The sequence below is a fragment of the Carcharodon carcharias genome, chromosome 25 (genome assembly GCF_017639515.1).
Source record: "Carcharodon carcharias isolate sCarCar2 chromosome 25, sCarCar2.pri, whole genome shotgun sequence".
Classification (NCBI taxonomy): domain Eukaryota; kingdom Metazoa; phylum Chordata; class Chondrichthyes; order Lamniformes; family Lamnidae; genus Carcharodon; species Carcharodon carcharias.
The window spans coordinates 2,614,948-2,639,373 of NC_054491.1; the positions used below are offsets into that span (position 1 = coordinate 2,614,948).

At 39.0% G+C, this 24,426-nt stretch overlaps 1 protein-coding gene across 2 annotated transcripts in view; it reads right to left on the reverse strand.

Annotated features, from left to right (window-relative positions):
* Positions 1-24,426, reverse strand: part of gramd1ba (GRAM domain containing 1Ba) — a 454,136-nt gene that overhangs the window by 106,848 nt on the left and 322,862 nt on the right. For both annotated transcript variants that reach the window (XM_041174427.1, XM_041174426.1), the window contains exon 5: positions 3,522-3,542. In XM_041174427.1, the coding sequence (XP_041030361.1) occupies positions 3,522-3,542 (21 nt within the window). The remainder of the gene's footprint in view (positions 1-3,521; positions 3,543-24,426) is intronic.

The following is a 24,426-nucleotide window of genomic DNA, read 5'->3' on the forward strand; positions in this document are numbered from 1 at the left end:
AAGCACAAACAAACATTAACACTCATTTCTCGCTTGCATGTGTTTGAACATCAAAAGCAAATCAGAAGCTGTGACTTGCTAGACAAGGCTCCCAAAAATAACATTTCACTGTCGAAAGCAATCCCCTAATATACCATCTTAATTTGGTTGCCATGTCATTGCAGCTGATAATTTACTGAACTCAGAATTATTGTACTAAATGTTATAATCTCATGGTCAACTTCTAATTTCAGTACAATGTCATGGAAATTATATCTGAAAAACCCCAACTCCGCAAAGAAAGAATGAGCTTGTAAACTGCAGAGTTATTATAAATTAAAATTGTGATTTGCATGTGCAATACATCAAGTTTTTTAAATGCAGGGTTAACATCATCTTTCATGAAAAATTGAGGAATTCCCGCTTAGGTGTTTTGTTGATGTCTTGAAATGATCCTATTTTGCAGCCCATTGCTGTGTACATCCAGAAGATGAGGTGCAAGTAGTGATGCAGTGCAGATTAAAACATTCAAATCATTTCTGATTCAACCAGTAGTGGAAATGCATAGGTTCAGTGCTGTTATAGGCGGGGACGAAAATGGTTTTAGTGGGCCTTGTAAGTTAGCCCAAATAACAGGGCAAGCTAACGGAATTCTGAATAGAATGATATATATTCTGTGATCTGTTATTACAGTAGCTCCTTCATAAATTCAAAGCAGATTAGGCACTTTTACTCAATCATTTTCACACTCAGAAGTTATGTTTTAATCATTGTCAAATGAATGCATATGCACATGGGCAATAAAATGAATAGGGGGGGAAATTCAGAGTAAAACTTCCCGGAGCACATGTAATTTCTCATTATTAAATCTTCTGGAATTATGAGATGTGCTGGATCAACTTACATTTCTCCATTACATGATATCTACACTTTTGCCCAAAGGATGTTTATTTAAACTGGCTTGACAAAGAAAAGAAATGAATTTAACATGAATGTATTTGTATTATAATGTCATCTAATGTTCTACAGAAACAGAATAACGCCACTGGACCAAAGAAAGTTGTATCAACTGTGACAGTCAAGGAAGGGTTGTTCGTCTCCATGCTATTTAAATCACAGTATAACCATAGGAGGCCAATCAGCGCATTGTGCTGAAAGAAGTGTTATCAGTCCTGCTTCCCTGCACTTTCCCCATGGCTCTGCGAAGTTTTCCCTTCAAATATTTATCCAAGTCCCCATTGGAAGTTACTACGAAATCTGCTTCCACCAATCCATCAGGCAATACACTTTGTTGCTTAAAAAATGTCATATTCCACCTCTCAACCTTAAATTTGACTCTTCTTGTTACTGTCCCTTCTGACACTGGCATGCAGGAGTACTGATATTAAAAGGAATAATCTTGTCACAAAATGTTTTTGGCAAACCTTCCTTTGGCAAAGAGGATACATCAGAAGGAGCCAGTGTTCCATCATCATGCTGTTATACACAAGTGACAGTGTTGTGTGTTTTTGATGAGATTTATCTAATTATTATGTGGCGGGCTTTGTAAACAAAGTATTGAAAGATATTAACATACTTCAACTCTGGTCTAGTTTGTAGCCACTGAGGGGGCAGGAATCAGAAGTCCTGGTGATCGGTGCAACAACTATATAAATACTTTCCAAAATGCAACACATACTTCTGCCAAGGACAACAGTCCTTTAAACATACATAATAAAGAGTTGAACGTCAAGTACTGATCAGTCCCTTAGAAGTTGTTATAACAATAATTTTGGTAACATCTGGTTAGCTCTAATCTTAAATTCTGCCTTTGTAACCCTAGATATGAAGTATACAGGAAAAACATTTGAAGCCATCATAGCTTGACATAAAATTACAGTAAACAGCTTTAAAAAATCCTCCATTTTGCATATATTGTTTAAAATGATTGAACAGTAGGTGGCTGTTAAAAATGTTGTATCATTTCTTATAAGTTAACAACAAAAGGTCTACATTGTTAAACATAGCTTTCCTAGAAATCTCACATGGTATTGTTAGGGCATGTGATGTGTTATGCTTAGAAACTGGCATTTTAACTGCTTCTAGGTTTTTATGACAAATTACAATAGATTGGACAAGAGATTCCATGACACGCAACAAATATAGAAACACAGAATTTGTTCCTGGATGTCATGTCACTTGGGTTATCTTTCATTAAGAAACAAGTCATGCAATCCGAATACTCTCCAAAGAATGTGATTGTTCTTTTCCATATTAAATACACTCAGATCTTACATTAATGTATATTTTGATAACAGAGTAAATACCCAGTGCAATTTAACACTAGCAATATTTACATAACATGCATAGGAAGAGAGATGCAACTATACTCAGCCTTATGGTGTTAAAAACTATATCCTATAATATCGTAGTGCAGAATAAAATGACATTAATAAAATCAATAATGCATTGATTAAGACACAAACAGTACTTTAAAACAAATATTATTCTATTTACTTCATGCATTCAAGAAAGCAAAGTCAGTAAACAATGCAATATGAGGTCAGCATTTCAGCATGCACCATTAGAACCCCTGATTAAAATGCATTCCATTAATTCATTATAAAAAACTTCTTCATTGACAGAAAGTAGCATTTGCTGCTAGTGGTGGTAAATATTAATAACTAATAGCTACCTCAGAGGCTGGACAATGGTGATATATAAAACACGACTGTTCCAGAGAAGACAAAAAGTAATCAGGGCAGGTCCTTAAACAATATCCAAATTTTCTGCTCACACCAGCTGATCTGTGCTGTGAAAGAAATTCAGTCAATCCCTTCAACTGAAGCCCAAGTGAGACCTGAGTCACAGAGACATATTAATGGACTACAAGGATATTCAACAGATGCACTGTTTCAGTGCAATTGCAGCCCAACTTGAAAATTGAGGCAGCAAGAAAATGGGAGATGTGTCAATCAGATTGATTGTCACCCTTTTGCATCAGCAATTCAGTTGAGGCATTTTTGGCAACTGACTCGTTTTTGTGCTTCATCCATCCCTGCAATGGTCAATACTGGGCCAATAATGGCCAGTACGTTCACCTATAGAGTCTTACTTCAGTACTTGATATTGTAAGAGGAATGGGAAAAAATGCTCTCAATCCCAGGGCTTTTGTTTTCAACATGTGGTTTTCCTTATGATAACAAAAGGCTATTACAGAATATGGCAGTCAACAGACCTGCATCTTGAAACAATACACAATCAAATGCACTTAAAGTTTCTTTGGCCAAATTCATTCAAAAATGTTGAGCTGCACATGGCTGAGAAAAGAAACTTCAATTTGAGAGTGGTCTTTTAATGACCTGCCAAGACAACTCATTAGATATAAATTATTCACTCATGCAGTGTGTTCAATTGATACTGAAGCTTGTTTATCATTTGAGAGTGCATGCAATATGAAAAAATAGTTGACTAAAATCACTTACAGCAGTCAAATGGGATCATTTGTGCTCTGACGGACGACTAACACAAAGAAAACATAGATATTAAACAGGAAGACTTACGTTGTACCAGCTCTGGCTTTTCTGTAAAAGAGCAAAGCAAAAAAGAACTGTAAATATCAAAAGTGAAGAACAAGGTATTCAAGGAAAAGGCAGGAAAAATTTATACACTACTGTGTCCCTATTTGATATAGTCTGACACAACAATTCCAACCTAACCCACCCACAGGGAAATTCACAGGTTTGGGTGCAATGCTAGTTTTATATCACACCCAATTTTACACTCCACTGAAGTCAGTGGAGATCAACATTGGGTGGGATGTAAAATCGCATTCCACCCAATCCCATGGATTTCCAGCCTGGCAAGTTAGGTTAAATTTACTCCTAAGTGTCAAAGCAAAAGAGGCCCATTAACCCTACAACATGTGCCAGAAACAGGGAAAATATTACTACAAGCATTAGGGTGAGCTCCACTAGGTACAAGTCTATGGTACTGTATGGTACAAACCAACATGCCTTCCAAGTTATGACTTTAAACAATGGAAGTTAATTAAATCTGCCATTTTTAAAATAATTTCGATTGTAGTGTTTGCATGGTTAAATTCCAGTGACGTGCTTACCCAGCAGGATTGCTGACACTACTTATATCTCATCATGCGATATTATTTGTGTAAAGAAAGCAGGTGCTTGCTGACCAAGCTTATGCTAATGAACATTCTACTTCCAAAAGACAGAGAGATAAATGGTCTTGTCAGTAACAGCTCTGCTGTGATCACAGGTCTCAAAGTGAAAAAAAATGCATAGTAGTGTATTTTAATAGTAAGAGCTTTAGCATTTATAATAGAAAGGCTTACTCATATGACGTAGATGTCACTTTTTCCATTTCAGCTACTGAAGTGGAAAAAATTGAGACTTCAAACTAACCTTAGAGAAGGACAAAAGGTGGCCTATAATCCACAAAGAAAAGCAGCTGGAAAAAGGATTTATTCTGCATAGGCCTACACAAGTATCCAATTTAAGACACCTGTGAAAAAGACAATTACTCTTCACACTTAAAATGAACAAGATATTTCCACTGCTTTTTGATTAAAATTGTACTTACATATGTTTAAAGTAGTTTTAAAATGCTAAGTACTTATCCCTGAAATTATCATTCTAAAGACTATCTTAACATACCAAAATTAAGGCATGTGTGCCTTAAAAATGTGGCAGCATGAAGAGAAGACATGGTGGTGGTAAGAGTTTCTGCTGCACCCAAAATGCGCTCAAATTGCACTGATTAGGCTTTGCAAGTTTCTGTTAAAATTCATTTGCATAATCATAAACTCAATCTTCAATCAACTGCTGTAATCAGGCAATAGTAGAAGGTAATTGTTTCTTTTCTTCATCACCAAAATTAAACAATTTCTATAAGGGTAGCTACATACGAACATACGAATTAGGACAGGGGTAGGCCACTCGGCCCCTCGAGCCTGCTCCACCATTCAAAACAGTAATGGCTGATCTGATTGTTGCCTCACACTCCTGCCTACCCCCAATAATCTTTCACCACCTTATTTATCAAGAATCTATCTAACTCTACCTTAAAAATATTCAAAGACACTACTTCCACCACCTTTTAAGGGAGAGAGTTCCAAAGACTCACGACCCTATAAGAAAAAAAACTCTCCTAATTTCTTAAATAAGCAACCTCTTATTTTTAAACCGTGATCCCTAGTTCTAGATTCTCCCACAAGAGGAAACATCCTCTCCACATTTACCCTGTCAAGACCCCAGAGGATCTTAAAGGTTTCAATTATGTCGCCTCTTACTCTTCTAAACTCCAGTGCATACAAGCCTAACCTGTCCAACCTTTCCTCATAAGATAATCTGCCCATTCCTGGTATTAGTCTGGTAAACCTTCCCTGAACTGCATCTAACACATTTACATCTTTCTGTAACTAAGGAGTCCAATGCTGTACACAGTACTCCAGATGTAGTCTCACCAGTGCCTGTATAATGGAAGCGCACCCTCCCTACATTTGTAATCAATTCCTTTCGCAATAAACGATAACATTCTATTAGCTTTCTTAATTACTTGTTGTACCTGCACACTAGCCTTTTGTGAGTCATGCACTAGAACACCCAGATCCCTCTGAACCTCAGCTTAGCGACAACTCACTATTTAGATAAAATGCGTCTTTTATATTCTTCCTACCAAAATGGACAATTTCACATTTGTCCACATTATACTCCATTTGTCTGATCTTTGCCCACTCACTTAACCTATGTCACTTTGTAGCCTCCTAATGTCCTCTTTATAACTTACTTTCCTATCTATCTTTGTGTTATCAGCAAATTTCTCTGCTTGTGACTAAACCAATATAAAGTCTCTGAAAATGACTTGAGCTATACTGAATCATTTATTAGTTCCATTGGTGCACTAAGTCAGTTTCTTCATAAATTAAATATTTTTGAAATGAAAACTCTTTCAATATACTCCTATTGGTGCTTTTCACTTAGAGTGAGCGCAATTTGATGAGGCTTCCTGAACCAGCACAATGGGCAGAATCTCTAAATTTTATCTTGGGGACAATTTTATGGTTGACCCCAGATTTGGATAAATAGAACTGAACCAGCATAAAAGATCATGGGAAACACAAGCTAACTACTTTTGTGCGTAACTCACTTGCGTTATAAATTCGAGTTTTTGCGCTGGTTTAGCCAATTCCACTGAGATTGCATTGGATTCTGGACACAAAACTAGTGGAAACTTCCTCTCCCCTAGTAATTTTAGATAGGGCTGTGTGGTATTAGAGTGAAGCAACAGTGATCTGCCTGAGTAAATGAGCAAGTGTGAAGAGAAGGGCTACAAAGCTGAAAATTGATGCAGTAGTTTGGTAGCAAGAGTACAATAATTGTTTAAATGAGTTTTAAAGAATACAGGATCTAGGAGATTGGTGGTGGCCTTGGGATTCTAACTGTGTATTGGCTACCTTGGAGAAAATCACAAATCACACTTGGATCAAATTTACCTTGGAGAACAATAACAGGCTATCTTCGTAAGGGGATATACAGTCTATAAAAACAAAAAACTGCGGATGCTGGAAATCCAAAACAAAAACAGAATTACCTGGAAAAACTCAGCAGGTCTGGCAGCATCAGCGGAGAATAAAAGAGTTGACGTTTCAAGTCCTCATGACCCTTCCACAGAACTGTTCTGTGGAAAGGTCGTGAGGACTCGAAACATCAATTCCTTTCTTCTCTGCCTATGCTGCCAGACCTGCTGAGTTTTTCCAGGTAATTCTGTTTTTGTTTTGATATACAGTCTATGTTGCCCAAGAGTGGGAGGAGGCTTTCGTGGAGTATTTACACAGACCAGTTGACCTGAATGGCTTTTGTGATGTAGGTACTTTGTAATAGTTTGGTGGGAGACAGAAACAGTAAATAGAGAATTGTTTGCAAATCTAGCTGGGCTGCATTGTTGTATTCATTTTTAACTTGTTTTAAAATGTTCATCATCTTTAATTTCATATGTTACTGTGTTATTTTATACATTCTTTTGAGTTAGGTGGGTAAATATGATAATTTAAATAAATGTTAAAGGCTGGAGAGTTCTTTTTCACAAAAGTAGGAACATGAATGCAAAATTAGTATCGGAGACCGTCCACCTGCGTAGAAAAGGAACATTGTCCAAAGGCTGGAAATATTTCATGGTTCTTGGTAGCAAAGGACACCAGCTACATTTGGATCTATACAAAAGCTTTGAGAATGTTCAAGATACTCTAGGAATCTTGCTTAAAAAATTGCAAAGCACAGAACAAAAACCTATTTTTCTCCCCACAGGAGTCACAAATTTACAAACATCTGCAATCAGCACATGCCTCTCAGGCCTATTTAGATCACTTCCCCTCTGATAGTACCCCAGCATTGTAAAAGGGACAGGACAAGGAAGTAGCAGAACATTAAAATTATGCTGCCGATCCCAGGCCTTTGGTCAATATCGTGACCTCTTGAATGAACACCATAAAAAATCTCTTTTGTTTTAAAAAGTTACAAAATATGCATTGCTTTTTAAAACTGAACTACTATGCATGAAAAAAGAGATGTAGGGCACAGTCCTTTCAAATTCGCCCTGAGCAGTAACAATAATGGGAGTCAGTTAAGAGGAAAGGTTTGAAAAACTCTTCAAACTTGATCGGAGGTGAATGAGAGGATACCTTATAAGACTTTATGACAACCTAAATGGAACGGAAAAAGAAAAGTCTGGAACATTACTCTAATCGGGTTCAGCACTGCAGGACAGGAGGAGATACATAATAATTGAAAAAGGTCAGAAATGATGCTAGGAAAAGTGAATGAGCTTCTGGATAGAGTACAGAAGGTTAAAAACTGAATCATTCAATAGAAAGTGAAATGCTATGATGGATGAAATTCTTAGTCAAATGCATCAAATGGGCTCCCTTATTCTTAATAAATTTAAAAAGGTTAGTATATTCGGAGGAAAGGTGGACCATCAAGTCAAATGTAACTATTTTAGATAGGGGATGGTGAATATTGGGAAGGATTGCAGTGGGAGGCAACTGAACATAAGATCAGTTAATTTAAGAGGGAACTGGTCAAATATTTAACAAAAAAAACCAAGAGTTGAAGCTAGAAAAATGCAATTTGCTGCAGTTGTTGATATTGTGTACTTAAGTAGCCTTTTCAGAGCATGTAATCTTCTAAATTCCTTGTAATGTTATGAATTTTTAAAAGAGAGGTACTCAAGGCAAGATGCTCACTTTAAATAGGCAACTAAGATAATTTATTACTGCTCAAAGTTTGAACCTGAAAAAATAATTCCAAATCACTTTCTGCAAAAGGTTTACAATTGTATCATGATTACGTACTGAAGTATCCTTGCTGTAAACAGTGTCCAACAATGTGAATATCAACTCATTGATATTTTTGAGAAGATAATTAATTTGCAATACTTGGTGCTGATTTTGTTATGTTCAACCCTGTAGTGCTGCTATGATTATGAAGGTGGAAGATTATTAAGGTGCTGAAGGGACACTTACAACCCAGGATATCATTTGTGAGATCCAAGAAGGAACTTGAATGCAGCCTGCGTTCTCATTTTATGATCACTTTCAAATGGGATGTGAGACATGTCCTTTCAACACAGAATAATAGAACATTACAGCCATTTTCTCCTTGCTGCATCAACACTCTGAAAATACAGCCCCATTTTCCTGTCCCTTACACAAACACTTATAAATGTTTCCTTTTTCAAATATTTATCCATTTTCCATTTGAAAGCTTTTGTGCAATAAGTGGTATATTGACATTATAGTGAATTGGCTGGATTGAGAGGAAACTTTAGCAGTCATCATTTCAAATGTCAATTATATATATTACATAAATAGGGGGCTCCCTTAGGCCAGCACTCAATGAAGTGGGTTATATTTCATTGAAAAATAAATTACTTAAGACCAGCAACTTCTTATGTCCTGTTGTTAAAGTGGAATAAGTCCTTTAACAACAGATCAAATCAACTGGTGTACTAAGATTCAGTACTTTACAATGGAGAACACTAGTGTCTATTAATTTGTGAGGGTATTTTCTCCACTCCTTTTCTGGCAAAGGACATCAAATAGAATCCAAGGTCCTACTTAGTGTGATATTTACTTAATTATAACTGAAATATTTGTATTGATAACATTATTATACAGGAATGACAACTGTCGAAGTTGCTCTGAGCCCCGTTTGATAAACTTAATGATGAATTGTTAATAATTCTGGTATCATTTCCATTAATACATTAAGAATTGATCAGCAAACATTACTTGGAAGTCCCATGCATGTCCAAACAATTTCATTAAGGAGTTAATATATGGTATACATGATCGAGTAGTTATGCTACACAGTGGACAGGCAACATGAGAGGAAATTAAATGAGGAAACATAAAAAGCTTCTCATTAAAAGGAACAAGAGCTAGTATCAGTGTACAACGGAGTTCCTAAGCAAGTGTTCCTCTGCACTTTCCTGGCTCATTCTCCCCAAGTTTCAAATTTGGTATTTTATGTTTTCCCCCACCACTCCTCTCCAGTGCCTTAAGGACAAACCTCTTTGCAATAGCTTGGATTCAAACTTATCCTTAGCCAGGGTGTCACAATTGAGATCATTACCGCCACCCCCACACCCCCCTCCTCACTTTCTTCTTTCCTAGTTACAATCTTCAGGCTTTTAAAACTCCAACTTGGCATTAGCTAATCAGGACTTCTTTGATAATTTGTCTGCTCTGCTATCGGCCTTGGTCGTGTGGTTAGGTTTCTCAACTTTAAAAAAGCTCTCAGAACATCTAAGCATCTTCTAATTGATAACTCCCATAAACACTGTGATCACCGGAGTATTTATTAACTGCATGAATTCACCCTGATCTCACTGTGTCAGGTTATGGTGACCATGCAATTTTCTCATAAACCACTTTGTAATGCACTTTGTTAGAGATCATCTTTCCTTGAAAAACAACTAACTCAAATAAGTCATAAGGCAGACCATACAGTTAATTCAAACTGAATTATTGTCCCCATATCAAATAATTTCTACAGATAAATACGAGCAAAGGATGTTGAGATCATGTCAGAGAGAAAATTCAGTCAATAAATTTCAATCTGTAAGAGATAGGTTACGGAAGTAATCATGTTGCAAGCTGTGGGGAATTGTGTCTGGATGACAGGTTCAAATTAATGGCAAGTCAGTGTCACTGCAAAATATAGCCTCAAAAGAACAGACATCGTTGCATCCTTCAATTAACCTGCATAATTCAACTTCACCAAGCGACCAGTAATGTGCAGCTATTAAAAAACCTAACTAAAGGTATTTTCATTGAAAAGATACTTCTTGCTTTTCAAAACCAATTCAAATTGTCGAACTGAAAAAAATGTTCATGCCTCTTGAGGTGCTACTTTATCATATTTCTCTTTGAATGATCTTTCAACTTAAGAACTTAATTCTATTATGTTTTCTAAACAGCTATAAGAGTAGTCTTTAAAGGAACAGTGTTCAGTGAGAGAAATCTTATTAAGTTGACAACAGACAATTGCTTGGAACATGTTACAAAGCTGTAACACACTTGAGTACAAGACAGAATCCCGAGTGGTTAATATGGTCATCTAATAAACCCTTCCTTTTCCTTCCCACATTGTCAGAATTTTGAAGAAGTTACCAAACCGATTTTCATTTTTTATGGTTCACACTTTTGAAGCTTCGTATTGAAATGTTTGTGCATTTCATTGGGGTGTTTTTGAATGCTATGTTACAACAGGATCAGAGGATGGGTAAAGCAGGTTTTACAAAGAAATATCCTGTTATATAAAACTTTGTTCTTGTCAGTCCAATTCTGTATTTATAAGGTTATCACAAAATGAGCAATTTTCTTGTGGATTATAACATATAAACAATCTCAGAATATGTATATTCACTTATCACTCACACAAAATTTTGAATAGAGTATGCAAATCTCCAAGCTACTTCAACATCATTAAAGGTATTTGCTCAATATGGCATCAAGATGGCAGACTGTAATCGTGGAAGCAGCTAACTATGCCATTTATCACATAAAAAAATTGCCATTGATCTTTTATTAACACAAATTTTTATTTTCAAGCATTCTGCAGCACAACAATTCTGATACGATATCTTTGATGTTTTAAAATTGCTATCTGAACTGTGTTTTTCTCACAATATTTATGCACAATGACACAGATGTTGTGGTCAGTAATTGCCACATATTACAATTATACACAGACTTTACACGGGGTTTTAAGAAACAGCTTATGATTATTCAAGTCCAAATCAATAGTGACCTTTAAAGGGGGTCTGGAAACCTGAGTGACTAGGGCAAGTACAGTGTGTGTCTCTTCAACCAATTAGATTGAAGAATCCTTACTGAGACACGCAGAGTCTAAATCAGGAAGCATAAATTAGGACATTTAATATAATGTAAAATTATATATAGAAAGCAAAATAAAGATAGGAAAGAAAATGCGGAATTAAGACTGAGAGAAAGAAAGAAAGAAAGAGTGAAGTTTTCATTTTAACATTTTTAGCAATAATTAAAATCTGAAGGAACAGAGCTCAGGGATCTAGTAACATCTGAAAAATGGGGTTGTCTTAAAAAGTAGTCAGTAGAAGTTAGTGGAAAGAGATCAAGCTATCAGGAGATAGATTCTCAAGGAATAGATTAGCTAAGGAAAGTTGATCGGGCAGAAGGTGAAAGATATTGGAAGTAAGAGTGGAGGTGTGGACAGGTGTAGTTTCAGCAGACAAGTCACCATGTGCTAACTCTTACTTTCTAAGACAATTTTGGAGTAATCTGAGGATTTGGCAGAAGAGAGCAATACACATTAGTGCTTCATACTGTTGATCTGGGAGATGTACTTGGGGCTAGTAAGAGTGAGAGATAGTGATTTGATATGAACATCAATAACAGAGGTAGGTGATTCAGAGAACACAGATATACAGTGGGCAAAAACATGATAGTAGGACATAGAAGGCCAGAGGAGAGGAAATTGGGAAGCTGAGAGTGAATTTATGAGTGAGCTCAGATCGAAATCAACATATTAAATTCATATTGGCCATAGGATTTGTACTCATCCTTATTCAACCATCAGAATGGCATCACTGTATGACTGTACACCTTCACATATGTCAGTTGTGTGTCATGATAGTAATATCACACACTTTACATTACAGTGCAAAATAATAAGTCTGCTCCCTGATTCCTCTACTTAATAAATGGCACAAGATAAGCTCCTATTTAAAACAGCTGATATATCTAATGCATGTTTATCCTACTACTTTTCTTAGTTTTCTGGTACCAGCTCATACGCTTGCCGAGTTCTTTGCTAATTGGTTTGCCTCGTTGTCGACAAGGTCACAAAATATACCATAGAATTGGAACAAAATTACATTTTCCTGCACAGTTCCTTACACATGGAAGTTTGGGACTTAGTGAAGTTTTCTTTGATTTTACTTTGGTTTCTTACAGTGATGTCACTGCAAGGTTAAGTGCCATGGGCAGAAATCCCCACATACTGAAGGGGAATTTTTCAGATACTCTGCTCTATTTTTCATGAATTTGTAGCTGTAGGGCTCTCTGTAGAATCCAGAATGCACTCACTTAATTCATGGAAGTGACAGGCAGTAAAGACTGATGCTGATCTTCCAGGCAACTTTTGTGATGCGTGTCTGCTACCAGGTATTGGTCAGGCTTGGATAATTTCACACTGAATAAACTTATCCTTAGAATTCTTTTTGGTTACTTGATATTTCTAAAGATTGAAATGTCACCAACATAGACATGAAAGGATAACTTTGTAAATCTGAATTACAGGAATCATTTGCTTAACCCAAGTATTTCCGGAGAAACAGGGATTGTAATACCTCATGGTGGCCTGTTGAGGGCTCTCCTTCCCTCTATTCTTAAAAATCACTAAACTAAAAACAGCATTATGTTCAGTGTCTCCCTTTAAACCCACTTTGATGGAACATTTTTAGTTTAATTCAGTTAAGATCAGGCTCCCACCCGGGTTCCTATTAACAATCAAGGGAAAAGATTCAACTCTGCTTTACAATGACTCAGATAGAACGAGGAGGGAAATCTCTTCGAGTTTAGATTCTATAACTACTGACTGGTCGACTCCGTCAACGCAAAGGTGGGTTATATTTTATGATCTACCTTGTAGCACCTCATGAAAGCAGAGCAACAATCTGTAGGCAAAATAAATGCTTCTGATCCTCTTATTCAAGGGTCATAAAATAGAGATTTTAATGGTTTCTTTGAGAGGGATTAACATTTGTCCATAGGCATTACAAATTCACACACACGACAAACAAATGCTTGGTATTTTACAGGTTTAACTCTCTACAGGTGGTAAATATTTTAAAAAGTTACCCTCAATGTGAAAAACAAATTTAGCACATAAAGGGGTTGAAATACATTTTTTTGACATGCCATGCTCATTTTCATTTGTCCTCTGATGATCAAAATCTTGAACAATGTAACTGAGAAATTCCATAAGGAAGGATATGCTAATTAGTGCATTAGAATTCAATTCTGCCACTGTTCATTAGTGTGTAACATTGCCAGAGAAACCAAATTTTGTCCTCAAATATAGTGACAATCATCATACACAGAAGGAGCAACAGTTGAGGCAGCATAATTCTACCTGTGCATGGGTAAATAACTGTGACCTTATGGAAACTAACCTATCCTAGTCAATGCACACACTGTTAATCTGTCAAACTTCTAGTTCTACAAGAAACCTGACTAGCAAATAAGGAACATCAGGAGAAGGCCTTTGACAGAATATCGCACACCTATATGGTGGATGTGCTCTCCAAAATGGGGTTTGGGGAGGGAATTCGCAATTGGATCCAACTGCTCTACACTAACATCAGTAGTGCAGTCTCAATCAATGGGTGGGAATCAGATAGCTTTCCTATTAAATCTGGAGTCAGGCAGGGCTGCCCTCTCTCGCCTGCTCTTTTCGTGTGTTGCATAGAACCCTTTGCTGAGTCCATCAGGAAGGATCCAGGCATAAGAGGAGTGACGATCCCAGGTAGTGGAGGCACTCAGATCAAAGTCTCCCTGTACATGGACGACGTCGCCGTCTTCTGCTCGGATCCGCTGTCGGTGCACAGACTTATCCACATCTACGACCGTTTCGAACTGGCCTCGGGAGCCAAGGTAAATCGTGGGAAGAGCGAGGCCATGTTCTTTGGAAACTGGGCTGACCGATCCTTTGTCCCCCTTCACTGTCAGGGCTGATGGCCTGAAGGTGCTGGGGATATGGTTCGGAGGGACCAGGGCCTGTGTTAGAAACTGGGAGGAGCGAGTGTCTATGGTGAAAAGGAAACTGGGCATGTGGGAGCGACGCTACCTCTCCATTGCGGTTAAGAACCTGGTCATCAGGTGTGAGGCACTCGCGCTGTTGCTGTACGTGGCGCAGGTCTGGCCCATTCCACACTCCTGTGTGGTGGCGATCACCCGAGCCATCTTCCGCTTTATCTGGAGGTCGAAAATGGATCGTGTCCGCAGGGACACGATGTACAAGCCTCTAGATAAAGGGGGAAAAAAGGTGCCCAACATCGCCCTCATACTGATGGCCACCTTTGTGTGCGGCTGCATCAAGCGGTGCGTAGACCCTCAGTACGCAAACACCAAATGTCACTACATGCTGAGGTTCTACCTGTCCCCAGTGTTGCGAAGGATGGGTCTGGCCACGCTGCCACGGAATGCTCTAAGTAGTTGGACTGTGCCGTACCACCTGTTCCTCATGGGAAAATTTATGCAGAGAAACACCTTCGACCACAAGTCCGTCAGGCAGTGGTCGGCACGTAACGTCTTAAAGGCCCTGAGGGAAAAGGAGAGGGTGGATCCTGTGGGATGGTTCCCTGAGCAGACTGACAAAGTCATTTGGCAGAATGCCTCATCACCAGAACTTTCCAACAAACACCAAAATGTAGCTTGGCTGGTGGTGAGAAAGGCCCTCCCTGTAAGATCCTTCCTACACGCCAGGAGTCTCACCCCCTCTGCACGTTGCCCTCGAGGTGGCTGTGGTGGGGAAGAGACCGTTGTTCACCTCCTTGTAGATTGTGTCTTTGCAAAGAAGGCCTGGAGAGAGATGCAGTGGTTGCTGTCGAGGTTCATCCCGAGCAGTTCTGTGACAGAGGACTCTCTGCTCTACGGGCTGTTCCCAGGGACACACACTGAGACAAACATCAACTGCAGCTGGAGGATCATCAACTCAGTGAAAGATGCTCTTTGGTCTGCCCGAAACTTGTTGGTTTTCCAGTGCAAAGAGTTGTCCCCGACCGAGTGTTGCAGATTGGCACTTTCCAAGGTCCAGGACTACGTGCTGAGGGACACAGTTAAGCTTGGGGCAGCCGCCACAAAGGCGCAATGGGGAAGGGTCGCTGCCTAAGACCTTTCTGCCACAGTGCACTGGGGGGCTGGGAACTGTAAAGAGCCCCTCAGGCTGTACAGATTAAAATGTATGTCTGCCAATGATTGAAATATTCATTGATTTTTCTGATACACCTTGTGTTTCATGTTGTAAAAGTTGAACCTGTTTGTATTTTTGTAATGGTGATTTGAAATGTTTCGAAATGTTTTTGAAGATTTATGAATAAAGTATATTTTCGCAAAAAAAAAGGAACAGGTTTTTGGAAGAACAACCTTAAGAGCTTGAATAAGTGCCCAAGGATATTTGATCCTACCCTCAAACAGCATAGTGATCTGCCATTAGGTGTCTCTGTTACTTACATCGAACTCTGGAATTCGCCAGTCCTAACAGGAGTATTTTCTTCTCAGGGAATTTCTTTCACAATGACTTGCATTTTGATAGTGCCTTTAACATAATGCTTCATGGAAGATTTATCAGGTAAAATTTGAAACCAACCACACAAAGGAATAAAAGCAAAAAACTGCAGACCCTGGAAATCCAAAACAAAAATAAAAATACCTGGAAAAACTCAGGTCTGACAGCATCTTTGGAGAGGAACACAGTTAACGTTTCGACAGTCAACAGAACTAAGGAAAAATAGCACAAAGGAATAGCAGGCCTGATGACCAAAAGCTTGGTCAAAGAGGTAAGAGACTTAAAAGAGCAGAGAGGTTTTCCAGCCCTACCTGTCACCGGGATCATTCAATCCTGCCAAAAGTCAACGGATTTTTGTCTGGGCCACCAAATCTCCCATTGCGGATCCTGCTATGATGGGGCTGGAAAATCCCAGCCATGGAGTGGAGGAGAGGTTTGGGGAGAGAATTCCTGAGCTTAGGGTAGCTTCTTTAAAAAAATTCATTCATGGGATGTGGGCATCACTGGCTAAGTCAGCATTTATTGCTCATCCCTAATTGGCCTTGAGAAGTTGGTGGTGAGCTGCCTTCTCGAACTGCTGCAGTCCATGTGCTGAAGGTACACCCACAGTGCTGTTAGTAAGGGAGTGCCAGGATTCTGATTCAGCGACAGTGAAAGAACAGCGATATATTTCCAAGTCAAGAGGGTGAGTGGCTTGGAGAACTTCCAGGTGGTGGTTTTCCCATTTGTCTGCAGCCCTTGTCCTTCTAGATGGTAGCTGGGTGTGGAAGGTGCTATCTAAGGAGGCTTGGTGAGTTTCAACAGTGCATCTTGTAGATCATACACACTGTTGTCACTGTGCGTCAGTGGTGGAGGGAGTCAATGTCTGTGGATGGGCTGCCAATTAAGCAGGCTGCTTTGTCCTGGATGGTGCCCAGCTTTTTGAGTGTTGTTGTAGCTGCAACATCTGGGCAAGTGCAGAATATTCCATCACACTCCTGACTTGTGCCTTGTAGATGGTGGAAAGGCTTTGGGGAGTCAGGAGGTGAGTTACTTGTCGCAGGATTCCTAGCGTCTGACCTGCTCTTGTAAGCCACAGCATTTATATTGCTAGTCCAGTTCAGTTTCTGGTCAACGGTAACCCCCAGGATTTTGTTGGTGGGGGATTCATCGATGGTAATGCCATTGAATGCCAAGGGGCGATGGTTAGATTCTCTTTTGTTGGAGATGGTCATTGCCTGGCACTTGTGTGGCACAATCTTTACTTGCCACTTGTCAGCTCAGCCTGGATATTGTCCAGGTCTTGCTGCATTTGGACATGGACTGCTTAAGTATCTGAGGAATCGGCAATGGTGTTGAACATGGTGCAATCAGCAGCAAACATCCCCACTTCTGATCTTATGATGGAAAGACGGTCATTGATGAAGCAGCTGAAGATGGTTGGGCCTAGGACACTATCCTGAGGAACTCACGCAGTGATGTCCTGGAGCTGAGATGATTGATCTCCAACAACCACAACCATCTTCCTTTGAGCTCAGTATGACTCCAAACAGTGGAGAGTTTTCCCCCTCTGATTCCCAATGACTTCAGTTTTGCTAGGGCTCTTTGATGCCACACTCCGTCAAATGCTGCCCTAATGTCAAGGGCAGTCACCCTCACCTCACCTCTGGAGTTCAGCTCTTTTGTCCATGTTTGATCCAAGGTTGTAATGGGGTCAGGAGCCAAATGGCCCTGGTGAAACCCAAACTGAGCATCATTGAGCAGGTTACTGCTGACCCCTCCCATCACTCCACTGGAGATAGAGTAGACTGTTGGGGCAGTTACTGGCTGGGTAGGATTTATCCTGCTTTTTGTGTACAGGGTATACCTCGGCAATTTTCCATGTTGCTGGGTAGAAGCAAGCATTGTCGCTGTACTGGAACAGCTTGGCTACGGGCATGGCAAGTTCTGCAGGACAAATCTTCAGTATTTGCTGGAATATTGTCAGGGGTCATAGCCTTTGCAGTATCTAGTGCCTTTGGCCATTTCTTGATATCATATGGAGTGAATTGAATTGGCTGAATTGGCATTTGTGATGCTGGGGACCTCCGGATGGATCATCTGCTCGGCATGGCTGAAGATATTTTGTTCCATTCATTCATGGAATGTGGGCATCACTGGCTAGGCCAGCATTTATTGCCCAGCCTATTTGCCCTTGTTCAGAAGGCATTTAAGAGTAGACCTCACTGTTGGTCACATAGGCCAGAACAGGTAAGGACAACAGATTTCCTTCCCTAAAGGATATTAGTGAACCAGATGAATTTTTACAATAATTGGCAATGGTTTAGTGGTCATCAGACTTTTAATTCCAGATTTTTATTGCAAATGCTTCAGCCTTATCTTTTGCACTGATGTGCTGGGCTCCCCCATCATTAAGGGTGGGGATATTTGAGGAGGGGAGCCTCCTCCTCCAATGAGCTGTTTAATGTCCACCACCATTCACGACTGGATGTGGCAGGACTGCACAGCTTGGATCCAATCGATTGGTTGTGGAATCATTTAGCTATTTCTGTCACTTGCTGCTTATGTTGTTTGGCATGCAAGTCGTTCTGTGCTGTAGCTTCACCAGGTTGACACCTCATTTTCAGGTATTCCTGGTGCTGCTCCTGGCATGCCCTTATGCTGATGGCATAGGTACCAATGGTAGAGCAATTAAAATCAGAAGAGGCTCGGAAAAGGGCACAGAAATCTTGGAGGGTTGTAGGGCTGGAGATGTTTACAGGCATAGGAAGGGACAAGGTCATGAGGGGAGTTGAAAGCGAGGATGAATTTTCAAATCGAGGCACTGTTGGATTTGGAGCCAATGTAAATCAACAAGCATAAGATGATGGGTGAATGGGAGCTGTTACGAATTGGGATATGGGCAGGAGAACTGGGAACAGTGAATGTGCATAAGAGCAATTATACTTTTTTCATTCATGCCTTTGTTCAGTGTCTATTTAATGCACATGCTCAGCCTTTTCAGATTAGTTTCCACAGGCTTAAGCATCACCAGAACCTCATTTCTTAACCCTTTTGCTGAACAAGTGAGAATTTAATTCGCTTCAGTACACTGTTAGTAATGACATCTCTATATAGGCTTAAGCCTCCAGTGAGTATCTGTGGTCCCTCCAAGGAGAGGGCTGGCATATCTGAGAAATGGAAGTTCGCTTTCCGCCATTGATGACATCAAATACACTCAGGAGACCTGGTCCTTACTCAGATGTAATGTGGTGTTCTACCCAGGTATCAGTGGCAAATTTAATTTTAAACAATGCACACTAATGGCACCATTTGGGAAGACTACATTGAGGTTATTGCAAGCCTGTAAGAATGAGGAAGCTAAATATATTAAGTAAAGGAAATGGCAAAAATCAATTCCCCAGATCAATGACTCTTTTATTTTGATGACAATAACTCATCTCCCATTGGGCAGTGACTCAGGAAGTTCCTTTCAGCCAATTTCCCCTGAGAAGAAAATCAACACTCATTGTTTTAACAACATCCTGAACAGTAAACTGACAAACAAAAGGAATTCAAAATTAATCGTAAATCTTTAGAATTGAATTTTTTTGAATGAAGGTTCTGATTGTGCATCCCGCCAGCACCATTTTCTGAAAAATGCTGCATGGAGTTATTTGATGCCAAAAATGAGAAATAGTTCCGTTTCTCAACACGGACATCCTTGGCTTTGATGAATGCAACTAACAATGGGCACTGACTTGAATACTGAGCCTGGTTATATGAAGCAGCATAATTACTACAGTACTTAGCAATGAACTAATTTCAATGGTATAAGTATAAATTTATATCCAAATGGGATCAGTGAACTTCCTCCCTACAAAATCAGCTGAAGATACTGCATCACTATTCAAAAGAATTGACAGAGAGAAAAGCATATTCATTGTAATCATAATTTATTGTTAGAATGTTGGTGGATAAATTCCATGTAGAAAATAGAGGATCCACGATGAAAAAATAATAAAAATGCAGATATTTCAATTCTGGTTCTGTACATCAGCATGTCAGATAAAATGTAAATATGAGCAAAAAAAATTAAAATACCCAAAATCGGAAACGTCTTAATACAATTGTGGGGTTGTAAAGTGGTTTGATTGATGATCCTCCTCTTCTCAAACCTGATTCGTACTCAGTGACAGGTTGACCAATCATATTTTTAGACTATGTAGGGGTATCAGGGATATTAATGTTGTTTTAAGTCCAGGGAAAGGGAGGTCAGATAATGATTTCAAGTGGCATCATTTTGCCATTGAGCTTCTGTCAAAATTTTGAAACAAGATTGATCTGCATTGGTCTGTTTTTTTGAGAAGAGATCTTATTTGCTGTATATCAATATCAAATCCTGAGTTACAGTTTCTCCTAAATCTGCAAAGGCCACCCTTGCCAAATTATGATTTCATTTGCTATAGGATCCTAAGGGATAGGTTAAATCAGTGTTAAATTAAACTCACTTATACGCATGTTTATCATCTCACCTAAATAAACGCTGAGCTATATTACCTCTCTTCGAGTGTTCACTTTCCATTCTACTGTACTCCCCAACCTCTCTTGCTGGACCACTGAACAGAAGCTACAGGAAGTGAGGCACATAATATTTTTAATGTGAGTTATGTCTGACTTAGAATCACCACATCTCTCAGTTATTTTGTTCAGCTTTTTACATATGAATAGAAATCATGTATTAATGGTTTATCCTTTGATAACTAGTGGCATTTCATGCTTAATGCCATGACTAATGATTTCTGCTTGAAAGATAAATGAAACTAAATGTCATCTTACTCAATACTGGAGGTCAAAAGTTAGATTTATTAAGCAACTCTAATGTCGCAGCAAATCGGTCGATGCTGTTTACTGTACAGAGGACGTGTATCTGCATTTCTGTAACTCCGTGCAGGGAATTTTTAATCGGAGCATAGCATTAGGTGACTTAATGCAAAGACGGGGAACTCCCCACAGGAAAAATTGCAAAACGGGGGCTTTCCCTAATAACTATAACAAGAATCATAATGCCAGAATCTGAAAAGATGAATGGTGGTTTGGACAGCATCTTACTCTGAAATTCAGAGGGAGATTTTTCTGAGATCACAGGATGTGGCTGTAATATGCTGAGTGTACACAAAACCCAAAGTTGCTTCATTCTTTTCCTGAAGCCCAGTGCTAATCTTAGACTAGCTGTGGAAACATGATATTTTGATATTTTATTAAGCAATCACAGAGTCCTTTGAAATCAGTATCTACGTAGGTAATTATAGGTGATCGAAGAGCTTTGCCCATCCCTCATCTCCCTCAGCCTTCCTTACCTGTCTACACACTTTTCAAACTCAACTTTGGCATCATTAAACCATTACATCTAGGTTCAACTATTCCACTGGGATCAGCTTCTCATCCTCCAACCTTCATATACTTCAGCCCATCCACAACTCTTCTACCTGTGGCCAATATCCAGGTAGTTGGTGACTTTTGTTAATCCTTTCTGATCTTGACCCTGTATCTACAACATGCTGAGGAACAGGCTGTCTCTCATGAATATTGTCATAGCTGATTCATTGTGGCATTACAAGTGCTATTGTGAACAATGCCACCAGAAATGGGATATTTTCTTCAAAACACAAATTCTAAACAAGTTATCATCTGAAGATGGAACTAATCATTCTGAGCTCCACAGTCTCACATACAAACATGAAATAAGAGTAGGCCCTTCGGCCCCTCAAGCCTGCTCGGTTATTCAATAAGATCATGGCTGATCTGTTTGTACTTCAAATTCCACATTCCCATCTACCTCCGATAACCTTTGATTCCCTTGCCTAACAAGATCCTAGCTACCTCTGCCTTAAAAATTTCCACCGCCTTCTGAAGCAGAGCATTCCAAAGTCAAACAACCCTCTGACAGAAAAAAATTCTCATCTTTGTCCTAAAAGGATAACCCCTAATTTTAAATCAGTGCCCCCTAGTTCTGGACTCAACCACAGATGAGACATCCTTCCTATGTCCACCTTGTCAAGGCCATTCAGGATCTTATATACTTCAATCAAGTCACCCCTCAATCTTCTAAACTCCACTGGAAACAAGCCCAGCCTGTCCAACCTATCCTCAGAAGACAATCTGCTCCTTCCAGGTATCAATCTAGTAAACCTCTTCTGAACCACTGCCCAACACATTCACATCCTTCTTTAAATAAGGAGACCAAAACTGCACAAACAATTCAAGATGTGGTCTCACCAATGCCGTGTATAACTGAAACATAACATCCTGACTTTTACGTGCAATTCCTCTCGTAATGAAGCATAGCCTTCCATTCACCTTGTAGATTAGGTGCTGTGTCTGCATACAACCTGTAGATGTACTGGACTTGGATTTCCAGAAGGCATTTGATAAAGTACCACATCAAAGGTTATTGCAGAAAACAAAGCTCACATGGTGTAGGGGGTAACATATTAGCTTAGATAGAAGACTGGCTGGCTGGCAGAAAACAGAGTATGCATAAATGGGTCTTTGTCTGATTGACAGGAGGTGATGAGTGGAGTCCGTGCTGGGGCCCCAACATTTTATAATTTACATCAATAACTTAGATAAGGAGAGCGAAGGAATGGTAGCTAAATTTGCAGATGACACAAAGATAGGTAGGAATAGGATGCTACATAAATTCAAATAGTTGTTCAATAATGTCATTATTTATGTTGTTTTCTTATGTAAATTTGTACAATGGGCTTTGGCTCTTCCATCAGGGCTTCTCAATTAAACAAGCTATCTGATTAAGTAGATATGTAAGAAAATATGCATTCCTCTTGATCACTCACAACAACATGCCAAAGATCAAACAATGCCCGAATGCACAACAACGCCGTTTTATATAAGAATGTGCCATAAAATAGCAGGATGGAAATTTGAGTGATTTAATCATTCCCAATCCCAAAAGAATTATGGTTCAGTTGTAAAATATAATCTTCATGAATCAAAGGATGGTGTAGCGGGAGGCAAGATAAAAAGAGTTTAATGATTTGGTATTTAACCTTTGCTGATCAGCTGCCATACCTTTTTCTATTCCTTCATGGGATGTAGAGAGTTGGTGATGAGCCACCTACAACTGGATGGCTCATTAGGCCCTTTTTAGAGGGCAGTTTGGAGTCAACCAAATTGCTGTGGGTCTGGAGTCACATTTAGACAAGACCAGCTAAGGATGGCTGATTGCACTCCCTAATGGACATGTGTGAACCAGGCGGGTTTTATGACAATCAACGATAGCTTCATGGTCACCAATATTGAGACTAACTTTCAATTCCAAACTAACTGATTTAATTGAATTGAATTGAATTGAATTGAATTGAAATTCCACAGGCTACTGTGGTGGGATTTGAACTGGAGAATCAACCTGGGCCTTTGGAGTACTAGCCCTGTGACATTACAACTACACCACCATCTCCCCACCATGTCATGGGGCTCCATGTAACATCATGTGACAGTTAAACAGGCTGTTTTATAAGTCTTTTTTAAAACTAAGCCATGTGGAAAGGTTGGTTTATTGAGAAATAAAATTTCTCTTACATAGCTATATTATAATAACTCCAGTATATATTACACAAGATTTAGTTCATGACAGACACAGTAAGCAATATATCCACAACAACAATTAGCAAATTTGATTAGTAACAAGTTGCTTCCCGCCCTTTTAATGCTTGTTGCAGATTTCATTCAAATTGTAATATACCAGCTTTTTGGTAATCTGTTGCAAAGACAGAATTCCTTCAGCACAGTAACCTGAGTGGATGGTAAATATGTAGTTGTCTCTATACATTGATTAAAATGTAATAAATGAGGGTAGAGCTTGTAAGGCTAAATGGCTAGAAATAGATGCAAGGGCGCAAACTGGACGCTACTAGCATATAAAAGGAATGAAATAATCACAAACAAAAACACTGGTGAAGAAAGCATTTCAGAGCTATCAGTTCAATTCTATTTAGACAAAAGGAGGGAAATGGGGAGAGCAAACTTGATTTGGCCTTACTTTTATCAGGTTTAGGCGGTCATACTGAGAAAAGAAACACAAATAGAAAACAAATAATCAAAAACGAGAAAACAAAGAATTAGAAATATTCATGCATTGGTTTCAACTAACAAAATAATACATTCAAAAAAATTTGGCTGTTCGAGTGAATTTTAATTTAAAATATTGTTAAATAAGTAAGAGTTCCAAAAATTATGATCATGCTCTTTTGTTATGCTACAGCTGAACTAAAACTCTATCACAAAGAGTAACAAGGTCAGGCTCACAAATAACAAAATTCATGTAGTCAACAGTGTGAGGGCTGATGGTTGACCAGTACTGTATCTACTTTTCGTTGGAGCGAAGAAAGAAAAACCAGCTGATGGTTATGAAACAACGCTATATCTATGCAACAGCAGAAATGTCAATTCAATTTTACCAATGATCCATCATACGGGGTGCTTAGGGGGACAACTTTCCCATTCTTCCTTTCTCAATTTCCAAATATACAGATAACCCCAGTTTGCAAATATTCCTGCTGGGGTATTTACAACACTTCTCTTCTCACAGACACATTCAAGACAAATTTTATTTGAAGCAAAAAATTGATTTAGATCA